The sequence below is a fragment of the Juglans regia genome, chromosome 12 (genome assembly GCF_001411555.2).
Source record: "Juglans regia cultivar Chandler chromosome 12, Walnut 2.0, whole genome shotgun sequence".
Classification (NCBI taxonomy): domain Eukaryota; kingdom Viridiplantae; phylum Streptophyta; class Magnoliopsida; order Fagales; family Juglandaceae; genus Juglans; species Juglans regia.
Window position 1 is genome coordinate 3190533 of NC_049912.1, and position 15179 is coordinate 3205711.

Genomic DNA, 15179 nt, shown 5'->3' on the forward strand with positions numbered 1-15179 from the left:
AGCTGGGGTAATCTAGACATTGGATTAGAGGACATTCTTTCTTTACTTGCAAAAATGATAGAACAAAACTTTGATACAGTTGTTACACAAATTGCCTGGCTCTATCATTTGATAATATTTTTTTTTTTTATTCACCTCACATTTCAAAAATCGAGAATATATAACAGTACTGCCACGTAGGCAGGTTGTGTAAAAGCTATGTCCTTGTCTTCAAGTTAAAACAGTTCGATAATTCAGTCATATTATTTGGACCAACTTTATTAGAGTTCCTTGAAGTTGACTTAAATTTAATCTAAGGGAAACTTTCGTTTTGCATTCCTAAATTATCACTGCCTTTTCCATTTGCATCCTAAATTATTAAACTCTAGTAAACTACACTCATAATTATGATCTAAGTATTAAGTTTCTCCTCTTCCGTCCTGTCATGTGATTTTTACTGCATCAACAAAGATCATGAAAAACAAACAGGTGGTACAATCTTACTGGTCAATCTTACCATTCTGGGTGCATATTGCAAGAGCAATAATACTTTGGGAGTTTAAAGCTTAATATTTCCTTAATCCATTGATGGATAGGGTTTTTTTTTTTTTTTAATTGTAAATGAGGTCTATTATTTGAACTTTGAAGAGTAGAAGTTTCTGATATTAATCATTGTCCACTAGACTATAAATGTAAAGTAGTGACGAAGATGTCACTAAATCTGGTGAGCTTATTGTCGTAATAAATACAATATAATGAAATGTATTTTTTAGTTGGAATAAGTCAATAAAATAAAATGAGGGAGTGAGGTGGCTCAATGGAATACAAAGAGGGTGTTTCATAAAGTATATAGTTAAAGATAGGTTTTTACATAATTAATTTTCTCATTGAATGTAATTGGAGCATTTATCCAAAATGTGATTAGTTAACCTAACTCTCTCAGTTATATACATAATGAAACTTACCTGGAATTATAATTCCACTTAACAAGGAATCATCCTTGCACTTGATACTCAAATACACATTCATCATACTTATTCTCCCATATCACATACTTCACCCCATCCTACATCTCAACAATAAACTGTGTTTGGGAAAAGAGTTGTTCTACTTGCAAATCAGTGTGCATGATCTCTATACCTCTGAGATAATAAGGTTTGATTTACAATATAGGTTCAAAATTAAACTATCTTACAAATAGAATTATATCATATCAGTAATTTGAAGGATGTATCCTCCAAACCAAACTTACAAATATATTTCTTCTTAGAGAGAAATCCAAGGACAAGGGCACCCCATCTCTGTGAAGGCAGCCGACTAGAGATCAGAATTTTCATTCCCAATCTTAACTTGATTACAGCATGTGTTCCTGAAAATTGAAAAGGAAGCATAGGTCGTATCGGCTAAAACAACAATGAGCTCAGCAAAAGAAAATGACGACGAAGAAGAACAAGAAGAAGAAGAAAGACAAACAATATCATTTAGACTAACTACATTTTTAGAACTTTTTCTGAAAAGTACAAAATTTTAGAATATTACAACTATTCCATCTCCACTTTCCCTCTTGGAAGGGCCAAACAAACACCCTTTCCTTGCAATAAGGATACGTTTCATTAACATCACCGGTGACCAGAATAAACTCCCATCCTCGATGCCTTTCAAAGTTAACTCCTATATCCTAGAGCTTGAGTCTGAAGATTTTGGTTGTCTTCTAATAGACGGTCATATTCAAGAAGTAGATCTGCAGCTTGTTTTTGAAGGGATGCAACATGGCTTTCAGCAGTTTCAACCCTCTTATCCTTTTCCTCAGTTTCTAGCTTCAGCTTTTTCAAATTCTCTGATAGGGTTGCAATTTCTCCTTGCAGCAGCTTTATCTCCTTGGAAGCTTTCTCTTCTTTTTCTTTGAACTGAATATTTTCTTTTTGAAGCCTTTCAACTTCCTCTTTTGAAGCTCCCACACTACTCCTCAACTGGATAAGCTTTTGGAGATAATGGTGCATACGGTCAATCATGAATCCAAGAAATAGGGTAAAACCTGCAAAATTAATTGAAGGCTTTCAGAAACACAGGTTGGGCAGACCTGAAAGGAATTAAAGCAACTATAAAATTTAACAGTTGCTTCAGATATGGTCCTGTCAGCGATAGCAATGCACCAAACACATCACCCATAATAGAGGCATCGATTAATAGTTGGTAAAGGAAAACGAGGAAAACGCAGAATCAACTAAAATGCTCATTGTACTTTCTCAACTAAGAGCAGTGTGCTGATCTAAAAAATGATGCGTCACACTCTAATTGGCGAGCATGCAATACCAGAGAAGCTCAAATTGGAGAATATCGATCAAAACTAAGAGCCATGGCTTCTAACCACATTCCTACAGAAGAAAATATTTTAAAAGATAAAATGAAGCAGCACTATTCCATCTCTCAGCCTAGGGTAAAAGAGAATATCCTACATCATATAAGCAAAAGGTATGTAACCTAATGCGTAATCTAAAATAAGCATATCCTCCTCCTATATGCCGCCACCTTATTTAAGTCCCAGCGTAAGCAGTGGGAGCTAGCCCTCTATGTCTAGCTTTAATATTGAAAAATCCATACCAAAATCCTACTTATTCGCTACACATATGTTAGCTCATTAAAAATGTAAACTTAGGGGTACTACCCATCTTCGCAATCACTTGATCTCACTGCAATATTATATTTTTGCACTCCAAATGACATACAAACGCGCAGATTAAATATTTTTGTTTTGGTAGGTATGCAGATTAAATATTAGAATCAAACTATTGCAGGGAAATGAAAAGGAAAACATTGTAAATAGAATTTGCTGATAATCCAATCTTTTGAATGCTTATTGACCTTTCAGACTGACTACTGAGCAACTTAATGTATCAGACGGATTTCAGATAAATTAATTTTCTTCAAAGGAACATTTAGTGGATGAGCTCATTAGTTCAAGGAACGCGCTTGCAACTAACCAAGAATACTCTCAAGTAAAATTTGTCGCCATCTTCCTAAGATATTTGGAGAACAACAGATTAACATTTATTATAGAGTTGATACTTCAGCCAAATATGATCAATGCTATGTGCCCTTTCGTTCAACTAGTCTAACAGTCTTCAGGTCAGGCACCATGACTAAAATGGGTTTCAAAACAATGTGCACTGAAAGCCTGCAATAAACTAATCAACAATACATTTTGCAAGCTCATGATTCATCCAGGTTGATACAGTAGGATGTAATTATCATGATTATAATTCCTTTGACATGGTTAGATATGAATGAAAGAAAAACATCAGTGAAGGTCACATCATGCAAGATCCCATAGTGACATCCACCCTCAAAACAATAATGGGTTTAGGATGGTTGCTATTCTTCTACAAGTAGTACTGCAAAGAGAAAAACGTAGGTGGACTAGTCAATTGAAAGTGTTTGGAGATGAAAACATTAAGTGGGAAGTCTAGGAAGGTGCCAACAAGTTTAGCTGGTATAGTCTCTCGGCAATTAGAGACCATATTGAATCCACCTTTACCTAGGTTTGAGAGCTTATGGACAGGAGGTCCCAGCCTTATATCAAAAAATAAATGAGCCAAGTTCATTACAATGGTAGAAGCAGTAATTTGTCTTTAGATGATTGGCAATGAGAAAACTTATATAAAATAATAATTGGCAATGAGACGAGGATAAAATGATGGTGAACAAGAGTAGGTAGAAATATACCATGTAATTGGGATAGCAGCCTGCCAAATAGTGAAACATACATACATTTTTTTACTCGTATGTTTATATGTATCATATATTTTTTACACAGATCAAAAACAAATTTACACGTGGGGAACATATATGGATTAGTGAATAGAAGATAAAAAAAAAAATTAAGAGAAAAGTAGCATTTAATAATAGTTGAATTATCTCTCTGCAGTGTTCAATGTCTACATGGTTAAATCTACACCATGAACTGTAAAATATATGCACACAAACACACAACAAAACAAAAAAACAAAACAACACAATAACTGTATCACAAAGCAAGCACATTCCATACACAAGAATTTAGATGAATTTAGATGGGGATATTTTCTAGAAATGGTACATACAAAAAACCTAATATTTTAAAAAGCTTATAGCACGCTTGCTTTAATGAAATAAAGTAAAAAACAAAAAATTAACAAAAATGAGGTTTTAGTTCAAGCTTCTCCATTTAAGTCACACTCCAAATTGGTGCTACACCAAGGTTGTAATTACCGAAGGAGATCCAAGTCGCATCAGAGCATATACTCCAAAATGACTAGTCAGGTTGGAACCCTTTGGAATCATTATAGAGCAATAACTTCTCTCTCCTAAAAATTAAGGATTTTCACCTCCCTCCTATACTCAATCTATGGTATTACAATACCATTTGTGATGATCCAAGGAAAACCAACCTACATATGAATACTTATACTCTAAAACAACAGTAAAGATTACAATTGAAAATTTTTGGAATCGCTATAAAAAGCAATCTAAGGTTTTTTGGGATCCCATTCACCTCTTATTTGCATATGACACATATTTTGCAGGGCCAACCAAGATCGCATTTGAGCTGAGAGCTCTTCTTCATTACTTTGAAGCTGCTTCTGGATTGACAGTTAACCTAGCCAATTCAGAAATAGTCCCAGTGGGAGATGTTCCTGAGATGGAGACTTTGGTCCAACCTCTTGGGGCGTAAGGTATCCTTTTTGCTAATGAGATATCTTGGCCTCCCCTTGGGTGCCTCATTCAAGTCTAAATCTATTTGGGATGGGGTGATTGAAAAAATGGAGAGAAGGTTGGCTAGTTCGAAAAGGATGTATGTATTTTGGGGTGGGGGGGGGAGGGAGGGCTGGTTTACTTTGATCAAAAGTACTCTTTCCAGCTTAAAAAGAGGTAAGGAATTTACCGCCCACCAATCTTGTACCATGCACAATGTCAATACCTTACATTATTTCATCATATAAGCACAGATGCTAGCTTAACCGAGTTTTCTGTGATCATTCTTTTCTTTTCTTTCTTTCTGATTCTTCTTTCTCTTGCCTACTCTGTTTCTAGCAAAGCTTTTTTCACCAAAAATTATGATCATTAGTAGACACTCACATCTACACAAAAATGGCTATCTGGCAGCAACTTCCTTCTCCTCCCCCTCCCCAACCCCCCAACTTCCTTGAGCAAAAAATCTCATTATATTTCATCCAAGTCCAAGCACACAAACACACACGCACACATGTATGTACATATGTTTGTATACATAGAGAGTGTATAATATGTACACGTATTTATATGCTTAGTTGCATGTGCACATGTATTATCTATGCATTTTAAGGATGACTAAATGTATAATTGGTATATTACTTTCCCATACTCTTACGACTCTGGGGGAAAAAAATTATTTTTTCTCTGCTTCGGAAAAGTGACGTCTTGATGCTAAGCAGGTTTAAGTGAACATGAACCAGTAATTAACACGGGACACACTACTTCAATAAATTTCAGTATTTCACTAGGAAGTATTGTTTTATTATTATTATTTTTCTATCTGTGTAGAACTGCATAGAGGTGAGATGTCCAAAATCAGAAGGTTGAGGATCATATGATTATTTCAACTTTCTGCAAAAACACCACCTCTTCCAGTTCAAAGGGCCTCGAGTATCTCTAGCCAGCTACACGCATATGCTTTGCCAATGTACTCCATCTAGGGCCACATTTTACGGTAAGCTTTTATGTCGTTTTCTCATTGTCTCGGCTCACATGGCTCTTATCTAATTTCAACCATTTTTCTAAAAGTAGTTTAGACACTTTATACACTTAGCCTACATAATTAATTCAGTAACAATCAAGAAGCACAGCCTCAAAATAAAAAGAAATTTAAATGCCTCATTTAATAAGGGGCCTGGGTGGAAGGGGGGAAGGGGGGAGGGAAGCGTACTTTTCTTCTTGCTATCAACACTTAGTCGTGAACCTCAGTCTTTTCGATTTCAAACCATGGCACTGTGCAAAATATAAATTCTTAATGGTGAAATAACAAACAAGAAAACGAATCCCAAAAGGAAAGAGAGAAGAAACATACTCATGAGAGAAGCCTCGAGCAAATGGGTCCTCCATAGAACCTGATCCATGGGTGACATGGTACCCAGCTTTGCACCCTTGTTCTGGATCTTAACAATGCTCATAAGGCTGGACAGGAGAATCACAGACATAGTACCAGCTATGGTTTTCATCGTAGCAGGACCTCTCCCCATCTTCAGTTGATCCAAAGTCTTCATCACAAGCTCTCTCAATGGCCCAATCTTGATCAATAGAAGGAATGCCAGAACAGCCTCAGCGAACAAGACCAAGAACAGCAACTGAATCATTTCTCTGCTTAAACAGAGCAATACAGACCTCGTTGCGGCTTTGAAAAACCCTTTAGTTTTCCTCAATGCCAATTTACAGAAAGCCACTCAAAGAAACTAGTTTTATGCTTCAAATAAACGAATCCATACATCCCTAGACCCATCCACTAATAGAAAGAACAAAGAAGAAACTTCCTATTGCAACAAGAGCAACACCCGAATTACATCTGCTCTCAACAAAAACAGGAACCACTAATGCAAAGCCTTAATCTTTCTTAAATGGGTTTACACTTTTCACAGAATTTAAAGGAATCCCACCTCACAAAGGATCAACCTGGTTTCATCCCCAAGCAATTGAGGATTTTAAGGACTGTACAGATCTGTGCATTCAGCAGTTAATGGTAAGAAAGAAGTTCTTTTTTTTGCAGAGAGCACGGTTAATTATTGGAAGATGGAAAGTTCTGCTTTTATTATATAATATTATTTTAATTAAAATTGATATTTATATAATTGGTTTTAATTATATAATATGATATAATAGAAAGAGATATGTCATTTGTACTCCAAAAATTATAACAATTTTCTAAAAAAACTTCTCTATAATTTCCTCTTTTAAACATTTGACTTTAATGAAAAAGAAATAAATATGATACGTGATTCCACAATTTCTGTGGTTGGATATTGAAATTTACGTTGTTTATAGAGAAATATTTATGATCTATTTATTGTAGTTATATATTTAAATTATAAAACATATTTACATTAAATAAATTATAAAGAATTGAATTTCAGAAAGAGACAGAGAAAGGAAAAAAAAATAGAGAGAGAGAAGGAGATCAGACTCATAGTCACAGACTCACAGTCAAGAAGTGGAAGACTGGAAGGAATTAAGGGAAGAGAGACGAATATTATCGTGAGTAGCAAAGCAGTATAATTAATAAGAGAAAAATACTTAAGGAAACGTTTGAATTTGAAGATGATTTGAGATGAATTCAGATGGATTATGAATAGTAATAAGATGAGTTGTGAATAGTAGTGAAATTTGTGAGTTAAAGTTGCTGAATAATAATAAATAGTAGTAAGATAAGTTAAGATGAGTTGAAATAAGTTGAAATGAGTTACGAATCCAAACGTCAGTAAATTCTTTTTCTCTATATTTATTGTTTTAAAAAATATATATTTTCAACAGTTTTTTGTTTGTTATTATTTTATAAATACAGATTGGCTTTGAACGTACAGAGTCACAGACAGAGGTGCTGTTTCCTATGCATGTGTGTAACTGTGAAATGCTGACAAATGTAATGTATTCATTGGCTGTTGTACCTCACTTTACATTGTTGGCTGTTGCACTCTTAGGTCAGGTCTGGTTTCACGAATCTTTGAAAAGATGTCATTCTATCTCAGATTATTTTATCTTAAAATAAAAGTAATTCAGATTTTTTTTAATTTTTAAATAAAATATAAAAAATAATTTAATTTTTTTTAATTCTAAAATAAAAATTATATTAAAAAATTATATTCTAAACCTCTTTTAATTTTATAATTTTTTTATTTAATTTTTTCTTTCTCATTTTCTAAAATTCTATAAAATTTTTAATTCAAATAATTTTTCTATTATTAAAAAATTATTTCATTACTATTCATAAATTTTTTATTTCATATGTATAACTAAACGAAACCTGTAGCAATCTCAATAGATAGTGTAAAATATATGTATTACTAAATATGTAAACTCTTGTCCAAAAATCAGACCCAATGGATTATGTAAATATATATTTCTTCCATTTATCTAAACCCGCTACATATAGCAGCTGCTCATCTTGTAAATATTTTTTTATTATTTATATTTTATTTCCTCCATTTCTGTTTACTTTGATTTTCACAATTTAAGCAAATTCTTTTTATTAGTTTATCATCTAAAAACACCTCTAATTTTCCTAAAAAAAAAGAAAAAAAAACCTCTAATTCATTTTCTTCCACAAAATATCTTAAAAGTATTTTGGGATTTCAAAAGTGGAATCCCAAAACAGTTTGTCTGATTTGTATATTTTTGCATCATGTCAAGTGTTTGATTGTTTATTGCATCCATGGATAGTGCAACAAGTTCAAATACTAACACTAGTACTAGCTTCCCTACACCTACCCCTATACCCATGGGTTCACCAAAGGAAAAAAAACCCATTTCCATTGTGGGGGAACGCTTAAACAAGTTAGAGAGTGACGTCAATTACTAATAAGCAAAGTGTAATTATTATGGTGTCGTTTATGGATGTCACTATAAACAACATAATACAACCCAATTGAAAAATCATTTAGAAGAACAGTGCAAGAAGAGTCTAATAAGACGTTCTTTACTTGAAAAGAGTCAAACCTAAATTAAAGATTGGACTTAAGAAAATTGTGAATGGAATAGTGGGGAAAGTACGTTGAAAGGGGTTTGTGAAGTATGACCTGAATGGGTGTATGCCTCATTTAGCTCATTTGATCATAATAGATGAGGTACCCTTTCGATTTATGGAAGGTGAAGGGTTCCAAACTTTTGCTAAACACTTGGAACTTATATTTAACATTCATTCTCGCTACACAGTGATGAAGGACGTTCTTAAGTTATATAGTGTACATGAAGATTTGTTAACAAACTTATTGAATGGTCAAAAAGTTTGTCTCACCACTGATATATGGATATCGGACCAAAACTTGAATTATATATGTTTAACTGCTCATTTTGTAGATACTAATTGGAAATTACACAAAAAGATTTTCAAGTTTCGCCAATCACAAAGATGACAACAGTGGGAAGCTGGTGGAGTCCATGATAAAGGAATGGGGTTAAGCAGGTGGTGACAATTACTATTGACAATGTCTTGTCTAACGATACTGCACTTAAGTATATGAAGAATAAGGTTAGATAGGACTTCATGTCAATATTGGGAGGTCAGTTTTGCATATTTAATATTGTGCACATATCCTTCATCTTATTGTGACTGACGATTTGAAAGATTTTCATGGGTCGGTTGCAAGAGTAAGAATGCGGTGAGATTTGAAAGATCTTTCCCGGCTAGGCTTAAGACATTCAAGATCTTTATTTGTGTTGTGGGCATTGAATGTAAGAAGATTTTGTGTCTTGATATTCATTCATACAAGATGGAATTCAATCTTTTTGTTGTTGGAAACAGTCAAGCAGTATAGAAAGACCTTTGATGCCATTGGTGAGGAGGATATATAATATGTCCATCACTTTGAGGAGGACAAAGGAAGATCTGGACAACCAAACGATTATGATTGGAAAAATATCTAGATTTTTGTAGAATTTTTTAGCCTTTTTTATGAGATGACATTCACAATTTTTGAGTCTTTGTGTGTAACATCCAATGAATATTGTTAAAAAGTTTGTCAGGTGAAAGAGCAATTGAATGAAATGTGTGAAAGTGTTGATCATACTTTATGAATTATGACATTAAGCATAAGGCTTAAGTATAAGAAGTATTGGAGATATTTGAGTAGGATCAACATTTTGCTATATGTGGCTATTTCTCTTAACTTGCGGTACAAAATTGCTGCATTCAGGGGTATTAATATAGAGGTTCCACCAACCATTGCATTGCTTCCTCTCAAAGCCGATAGGTTGAAAAAGCATAAGTGGATATAAGGTTTGGTAATATCCTTGAGTTTCAGAAGAATTTAGACAGTCAATTGGACTTCGTAAGATAATTGTCGGCGAGCATACAACTATATGCAGAGCAATTTGATATCTTATTTTGGTGGAAGGTAAATACCGTTAAGTATCTCGTCTTTAAAGAGATAACCTATAGTCTTTTGGCCATCTTTATTTCTATTGTAAACTCAAAGTCTGCATTTAGCACCGAAGTGCATATTGGATCTATTTTAGAGTTCAATGTCTTCTGACACTGTGAAGACTTTGATTTGCACTTAGAGTTGGATCAAAAGGAAGTCGATTCAGGTTCCGAAGGTGGTAGGCTTTGCAAAGAGTTACGCGGAGGAGGAAGTTGATCAGCCTAAAAGCGGTAATTGTTCTTAATTCATTATTTTGCTTTTGCTTATAATAGATTGTGTTATATTTATTTGACAAAGTTAATTTCAAATTCAATTGTTGTTTGGAAAACTTTAGAAAAATAGGCTTCATCTCATTCTATATCAGCCGCAATTTGACTTTAATACACCACTATTAGTTTGTTAACTTTTTTAGTTGATTATTTATAGTTTATACATATTTTAATAATGTTATCAATTTATATTCTCATTTTTTATTATTTTTCTCAACTTTTATGATGTCACTTGGAGTAACCATCTCATCTTGCTATATGTTCATGTTGTTACCTTTATTTCTTTCTCTTTTTTTTTATAAATGTATTTCAACTCTTGAAACATTATTATTCATTCAAGTTATTTGACAATTTCTAATATTTTTAGATTAATTTGTAATAGTTTCAAATTAATGTGTAATAATTTATACTACTTGTAATAAGTTAGAATTATTAGGTAGAACTTAGAACTTAGCATTTTTATTAGAGAGAACATTTACTTTTATGTTTTATGCATTAATTTCAATTTTTGGGCAAAATTGAAGTCAATTAAGGTTATAGGCCAAGATTGGCTCAAAAAATGGATTCTATACCCGAAATGGTCCAGAAACATGTTATGGGCTCAATGGGTCAATGAGTCCATTATGGGAGCTAGACAGCCCAAATGGCCAATCTGCTCTCAGCATCTTAACAGGGGCACCCGTCCATGAGGGGCGGGGCCAAGGGATAAGGGCTGCCTACCCAGGAGGTACGGATAGCACCCCTAGCTAGTTGTAGTGTCGCAATTTTACAACAATAATGCAATTTTGCTATTGACAATTAGGGCTATGAATGTTAGACTTATATAAGGAATTATTTTCTCACTTATCAAAGGGCCAAGTCATTAGAGTTGTCATTCTTATTTTGTGCCAATAGAAGAATTCTTTGGAGCCTTTTGCAAACCACACAAATGACAAAAATGATGCTCTATATGATCTAAAGAGAGTTTGGCTTCCACAGTTCCAAAAAAATCAAATTTGAAGATGATCAGAGTTTTGATACTATTGAAGTAGAGACAAACAAGTCATTTGTAGGTAGAAGTTTTTGTAAAAATAGATGAATATAGAAGATTTGTAATTAAACTACTTATAATTATTTTTTTTCTAATATTACTCTATTTGTGGAAATTGGTGAGAAGAAGTTTGAAATTCTCACACCCTCTTTTTTTTAGTGGCATCAAATGTTTAGGATTAAAGTCTCGACTAATTTTGAGGATACACAACCCTTTGACAATAAGTTTTCTGTAAGTGTATGTTAGATGATTTAAAAGGCAATGCTCCCAAACCGATAATCTCTATAAATTATTTGCATCCAAAAGTTCAAACCTTATATTTAGAGAAAGTAGGGGTGTAACTGGTCCGGTCCGGTCTGGTTTTGGACAAAATTTAGGACCAAACCGGTATACACCGGTTACCTTTCTAAATCGGTACCTCCGGTTTTACCGGTTCCGGTCCGGTTTAGTCCAATTTTTTGATTTTAATAGTATTAGTATTAAGGCATAAGATATAATTAATATACTAATATATATTAGTATACTAATGTATACTAATACTAATTAATATACTAATGTATATTAGTAATACTAATATATTATGTATTTATTAAAAGGAATATGTTGACAATTTGTTATGCCATAAAATGTTATTAATATATATATTATGTTTAAAGCATATGATAAATAAATTTTCATGTTTAAGATTATAATTTTATATTATAAATTATAATAACATTATCTTATATCTAATTATAATTTATATTATTATACGTATTATATATATAAATTTTATATAATATAAAAAATTATATATAATATTAAAAAAATTATATAATATTAAAAAATTAATTTAAAATATATAATATAATGAACCGGTCCGGTCCAGTTCTAAAAAGTGTAGAATCGAAATTGGACAGGTACTAGCCGGTTTTGGAATTACGGAAACCGATTCCACCAATCCGGTCTGGTTAAATTTTACACCCCTAAGAGAAACTATACCATTCAAACAAAAGTCGTTACCACTTGAATCAGTTCCTAAAGGCTTTTTCCTTGCATCCGAGACTAAGGCCTGGTTTGGATAGTGAGTTGAGATGAGATGATTTGTGAATAATAGTGAGATGATTTGTGAATAATAGTTAAATGGTTTGAATTAAAATGTTTAATGGGGTTTTAGAAAATGAGAGAAAAAAAAATTGAATAAAAATATTATAAAGTTAGAATATTGTTATAATATAATTTTTGTTTTGAAATTTGAAAAAATTGATTTTTTTTTTTTTGAAATTTGGAAAATTTATAATAATGAGATAGTAATTCAATAAAAAAAATGAAAATTTGAAATTAAAAAATGTTTGTGTTTTTGGTGTTTGTATATTAAGATGAGATATGATAAGATAAAATGAGATTAGATGAGATATCTCTCTATCCAAATCAGGCCTAAGGCTATGTTTGGATGCTAAGGTGATTTCAGATGATCTATGAATAGTAATGAACTATATGTGAATAATAGTGAAGTAGTTTTAATTCACTTACACAATCCAGCTCTTAACCTAAAACAACCACATAACATCTTCATGCTAAAGCTAACATATAGCAACTATAATGTAGTTGAGCATTTAGGGTAGGTAAGAATATGTACATTATCGATGAATTTATTGGTAACTGAGAAAAAAATGTCCAACTTTGTATGCTAGAGCCTTTATCTAGCAACTATAATGTTGTTGTATTTAATGTAGACAAAAGCAGAATATTTAGTGCAAATTTGAAGTATACTTAGTCAGCTCTAAACTTATTTGCAACTAACTCTGAACAAAAAGACCAATTTTTATTATATTGCATAATAATAATAATTTCAATAGGAATATTTTTTTTATAATCAAGTTTGACCCCATCAAATAAGTTAACCAGACTCTATGCCAACATTATCTTTACTTCATCGTAATGGGATGAAAGTTGTATAACAGTGTGGTATATAAAATTTTCTTTAAATACACTTGTTAATGTACAATAAGTATGTTGGCATATTCATGTGACAACCTGTGTTAAATTGTGTTGTGACAATGTTAAGTGGGATAAAGTGAAAATGAATTGAAGTAAGCTCAAGATGGATCGAGTGAAGCTCATACAGAGAGTTTGCTCGATAAGGCGTTTGAGCGAAACTCATACATAGAGATCGCTCAACACTCGCTCGACATGACGCTCGAGTGGACATTCATACAGAAAGTTCACTCAACACCCGCTCGACATAGCGCTCGAGTGGTAACCCATACAGAGAGTTCTCTCAACACCTGCTTGACATAGCGCTCGAGTGGTAACCTAGACAAAGAGTTCGCTTAACATCCGCTCGACTTCTGGCTTGAGCAAATCTTGGATATAATGTGCACTTGACACTCCACTCGAGCAGATGTTCAAAATATGACTTTGACTAGGGTTTCAGCCCCGTATTCCATTGTGGCTATAAAAGCAAACTTCAGCTCAGTTCAAACATGTGGAGATATAGAGCATAAATAAAGGGCCTTTTAAGAACACTTGAGAATACCATTCCACATCCAAAACTCATTTTCTCTTAAAAAATATATCTCCATCTTACAACACTTAAGATCAAACACTGTTGAGTCTATTGGTGTGAACGTGTTCGTTGGCCAGAAGGGATTCCGGAGTTGCCGTTGAAGCAGGTACCGAGAGGTTCTGGTGGTGAAACTATAGAAAGGCTGGAGTTCCGAAGTTTCATGCGTGCAAAGATCGAGTGGGTAACTCGTGATATTGCAAGGCAAATTTAGCTACTACAACTACAAGGGTCTTGTGAGTATTTCTAAATTAGTTGTAACAAACTAAATTTCTATAGGTGATTTTAGGAGGTGACTTACACTCAGAGTGGTTTTAAATTTTGAAAACGTTCTTCAAATGAGTTTTCACTTCGTGACCAAATTGTTGTGTTGATTATTTTTATGTGATTTTTTTTATTGATTGACTACTTGTTTGACAAAATTTTTAAATAGTGCAGTAAAATTGAATTACACCTATTCACCACATCTAGGTGTTGTGTTGAGTTAGAACTACTGATTTTTCAATTGTTATTAAAGCGGATTCACTCCACTAAGTTTTAGTTCTTGAGTGTGATCCTGTATTAGTGGTTAGAATGGATAGGTCTCAATCACTCTCATCACCACCATATTTTGATAGTAGCAACTATGCCTATTGGAAAGTTTGAATATAGCTTTTCTGAAATCTATAATTGAACAAGTATGATTAAATAATAAACATGGCAAGAGAGTGGAACCAGGTTGTTACAATCATTGATGGAGTTGAAATTTCCAAAAGGATTGAGATTGGACTAGAGATGAAAGAAATGATTGTAATTGAAATAGCAAAGGTTTGAATGCAATTTTCATGGCCATGTTACCTGAGGAGTTCAAGCGAATCTCCGTGTGTAAAACTGGCAAAAAAACATGAGATATTCTAAAAATTACCTATAAAGGTACAAGGGCTGTAAAGAATTCCAAACTCCTAATGTTAACCACTAACTTTGAAGAACTCAAAATCAAATATGATGAAACATTTGATGAGTTCTATGCCAAGCTGAATGACATTGTCAATTCAAGCTTTAATCTAGGTAAAAAAATTCCTGAAAATAGAATTATGAGAAGTATCCTCATATCTCTACTTGAGAGATTTCGTCCCAAAGTCACTGCAATAGAAGAGAGTGAAGACTTGGACAATATGAGAATTAAAGAGTTGGTGGAATCTCTTCAAATTTATGAATATACTTTTCCTCTGTCA

The 15179-nt window shown here is 33.0% G+C and overlaps 1 protein-coding gene across 2 annotated transcripts; it reads right to left on the reverse strand.

The window, feature by feature from the left end:
- Positions 1 to 1003: 1003 nt before the first annotated feature.
- On the reverse strand, positions 1004 to 6769 carry LOC108998208. Of its 2 annotated transcripts, XR_001997290.2 has the most exons (3): positions 6062 to 6765; positions 1519 to 2014; positions 1004 to 1348 (listed from the first exon to the last, which is right to left on the reverse strand). XR_001997290.2 is itself a non-coding variant. In XM_018974707.2 (2 exons), exons 1-2 carry the CDS (start codon positions 6345 to 6347, stop codon positions 1644 to 1646), a joined length of 657 nt encoding a protein of 218 aa, XP_018830252.1. In that variant the 5' UTR covers positions 6348 to 6769; the 3' UTR covers positions 1434 to 1643. The 2 variants fall into 2 exon arrangements, 1 of the variants encoding a protein (XP_018830252.1); XM_018974707.2 differs by lacking the exon at positions 1004 to 1348 and having other exon boundaries at positions 1434 to 2014; positions 6062 to 6769.
- Between the last annotated feature and the right edge of the window lie 8410 nt (positions 6770 to 15179).

Coding starts and splice junctions, on each gene's coding strand:
- LOC108998208 (XM_018974707.2), bottom strand. CDS start 6,347: ATGATTCAGTTGCTGTTCTTGGTCTTGTTCGCTGAGGCTGTTCTGGCA. Junction 2,015..6,061: donor GCTCGAGGCTTCTCTCATGA/GTATGTTTCTTC, acceptor TTAATTTTGCAG/GTTTTACCCTATTTCTTGGA.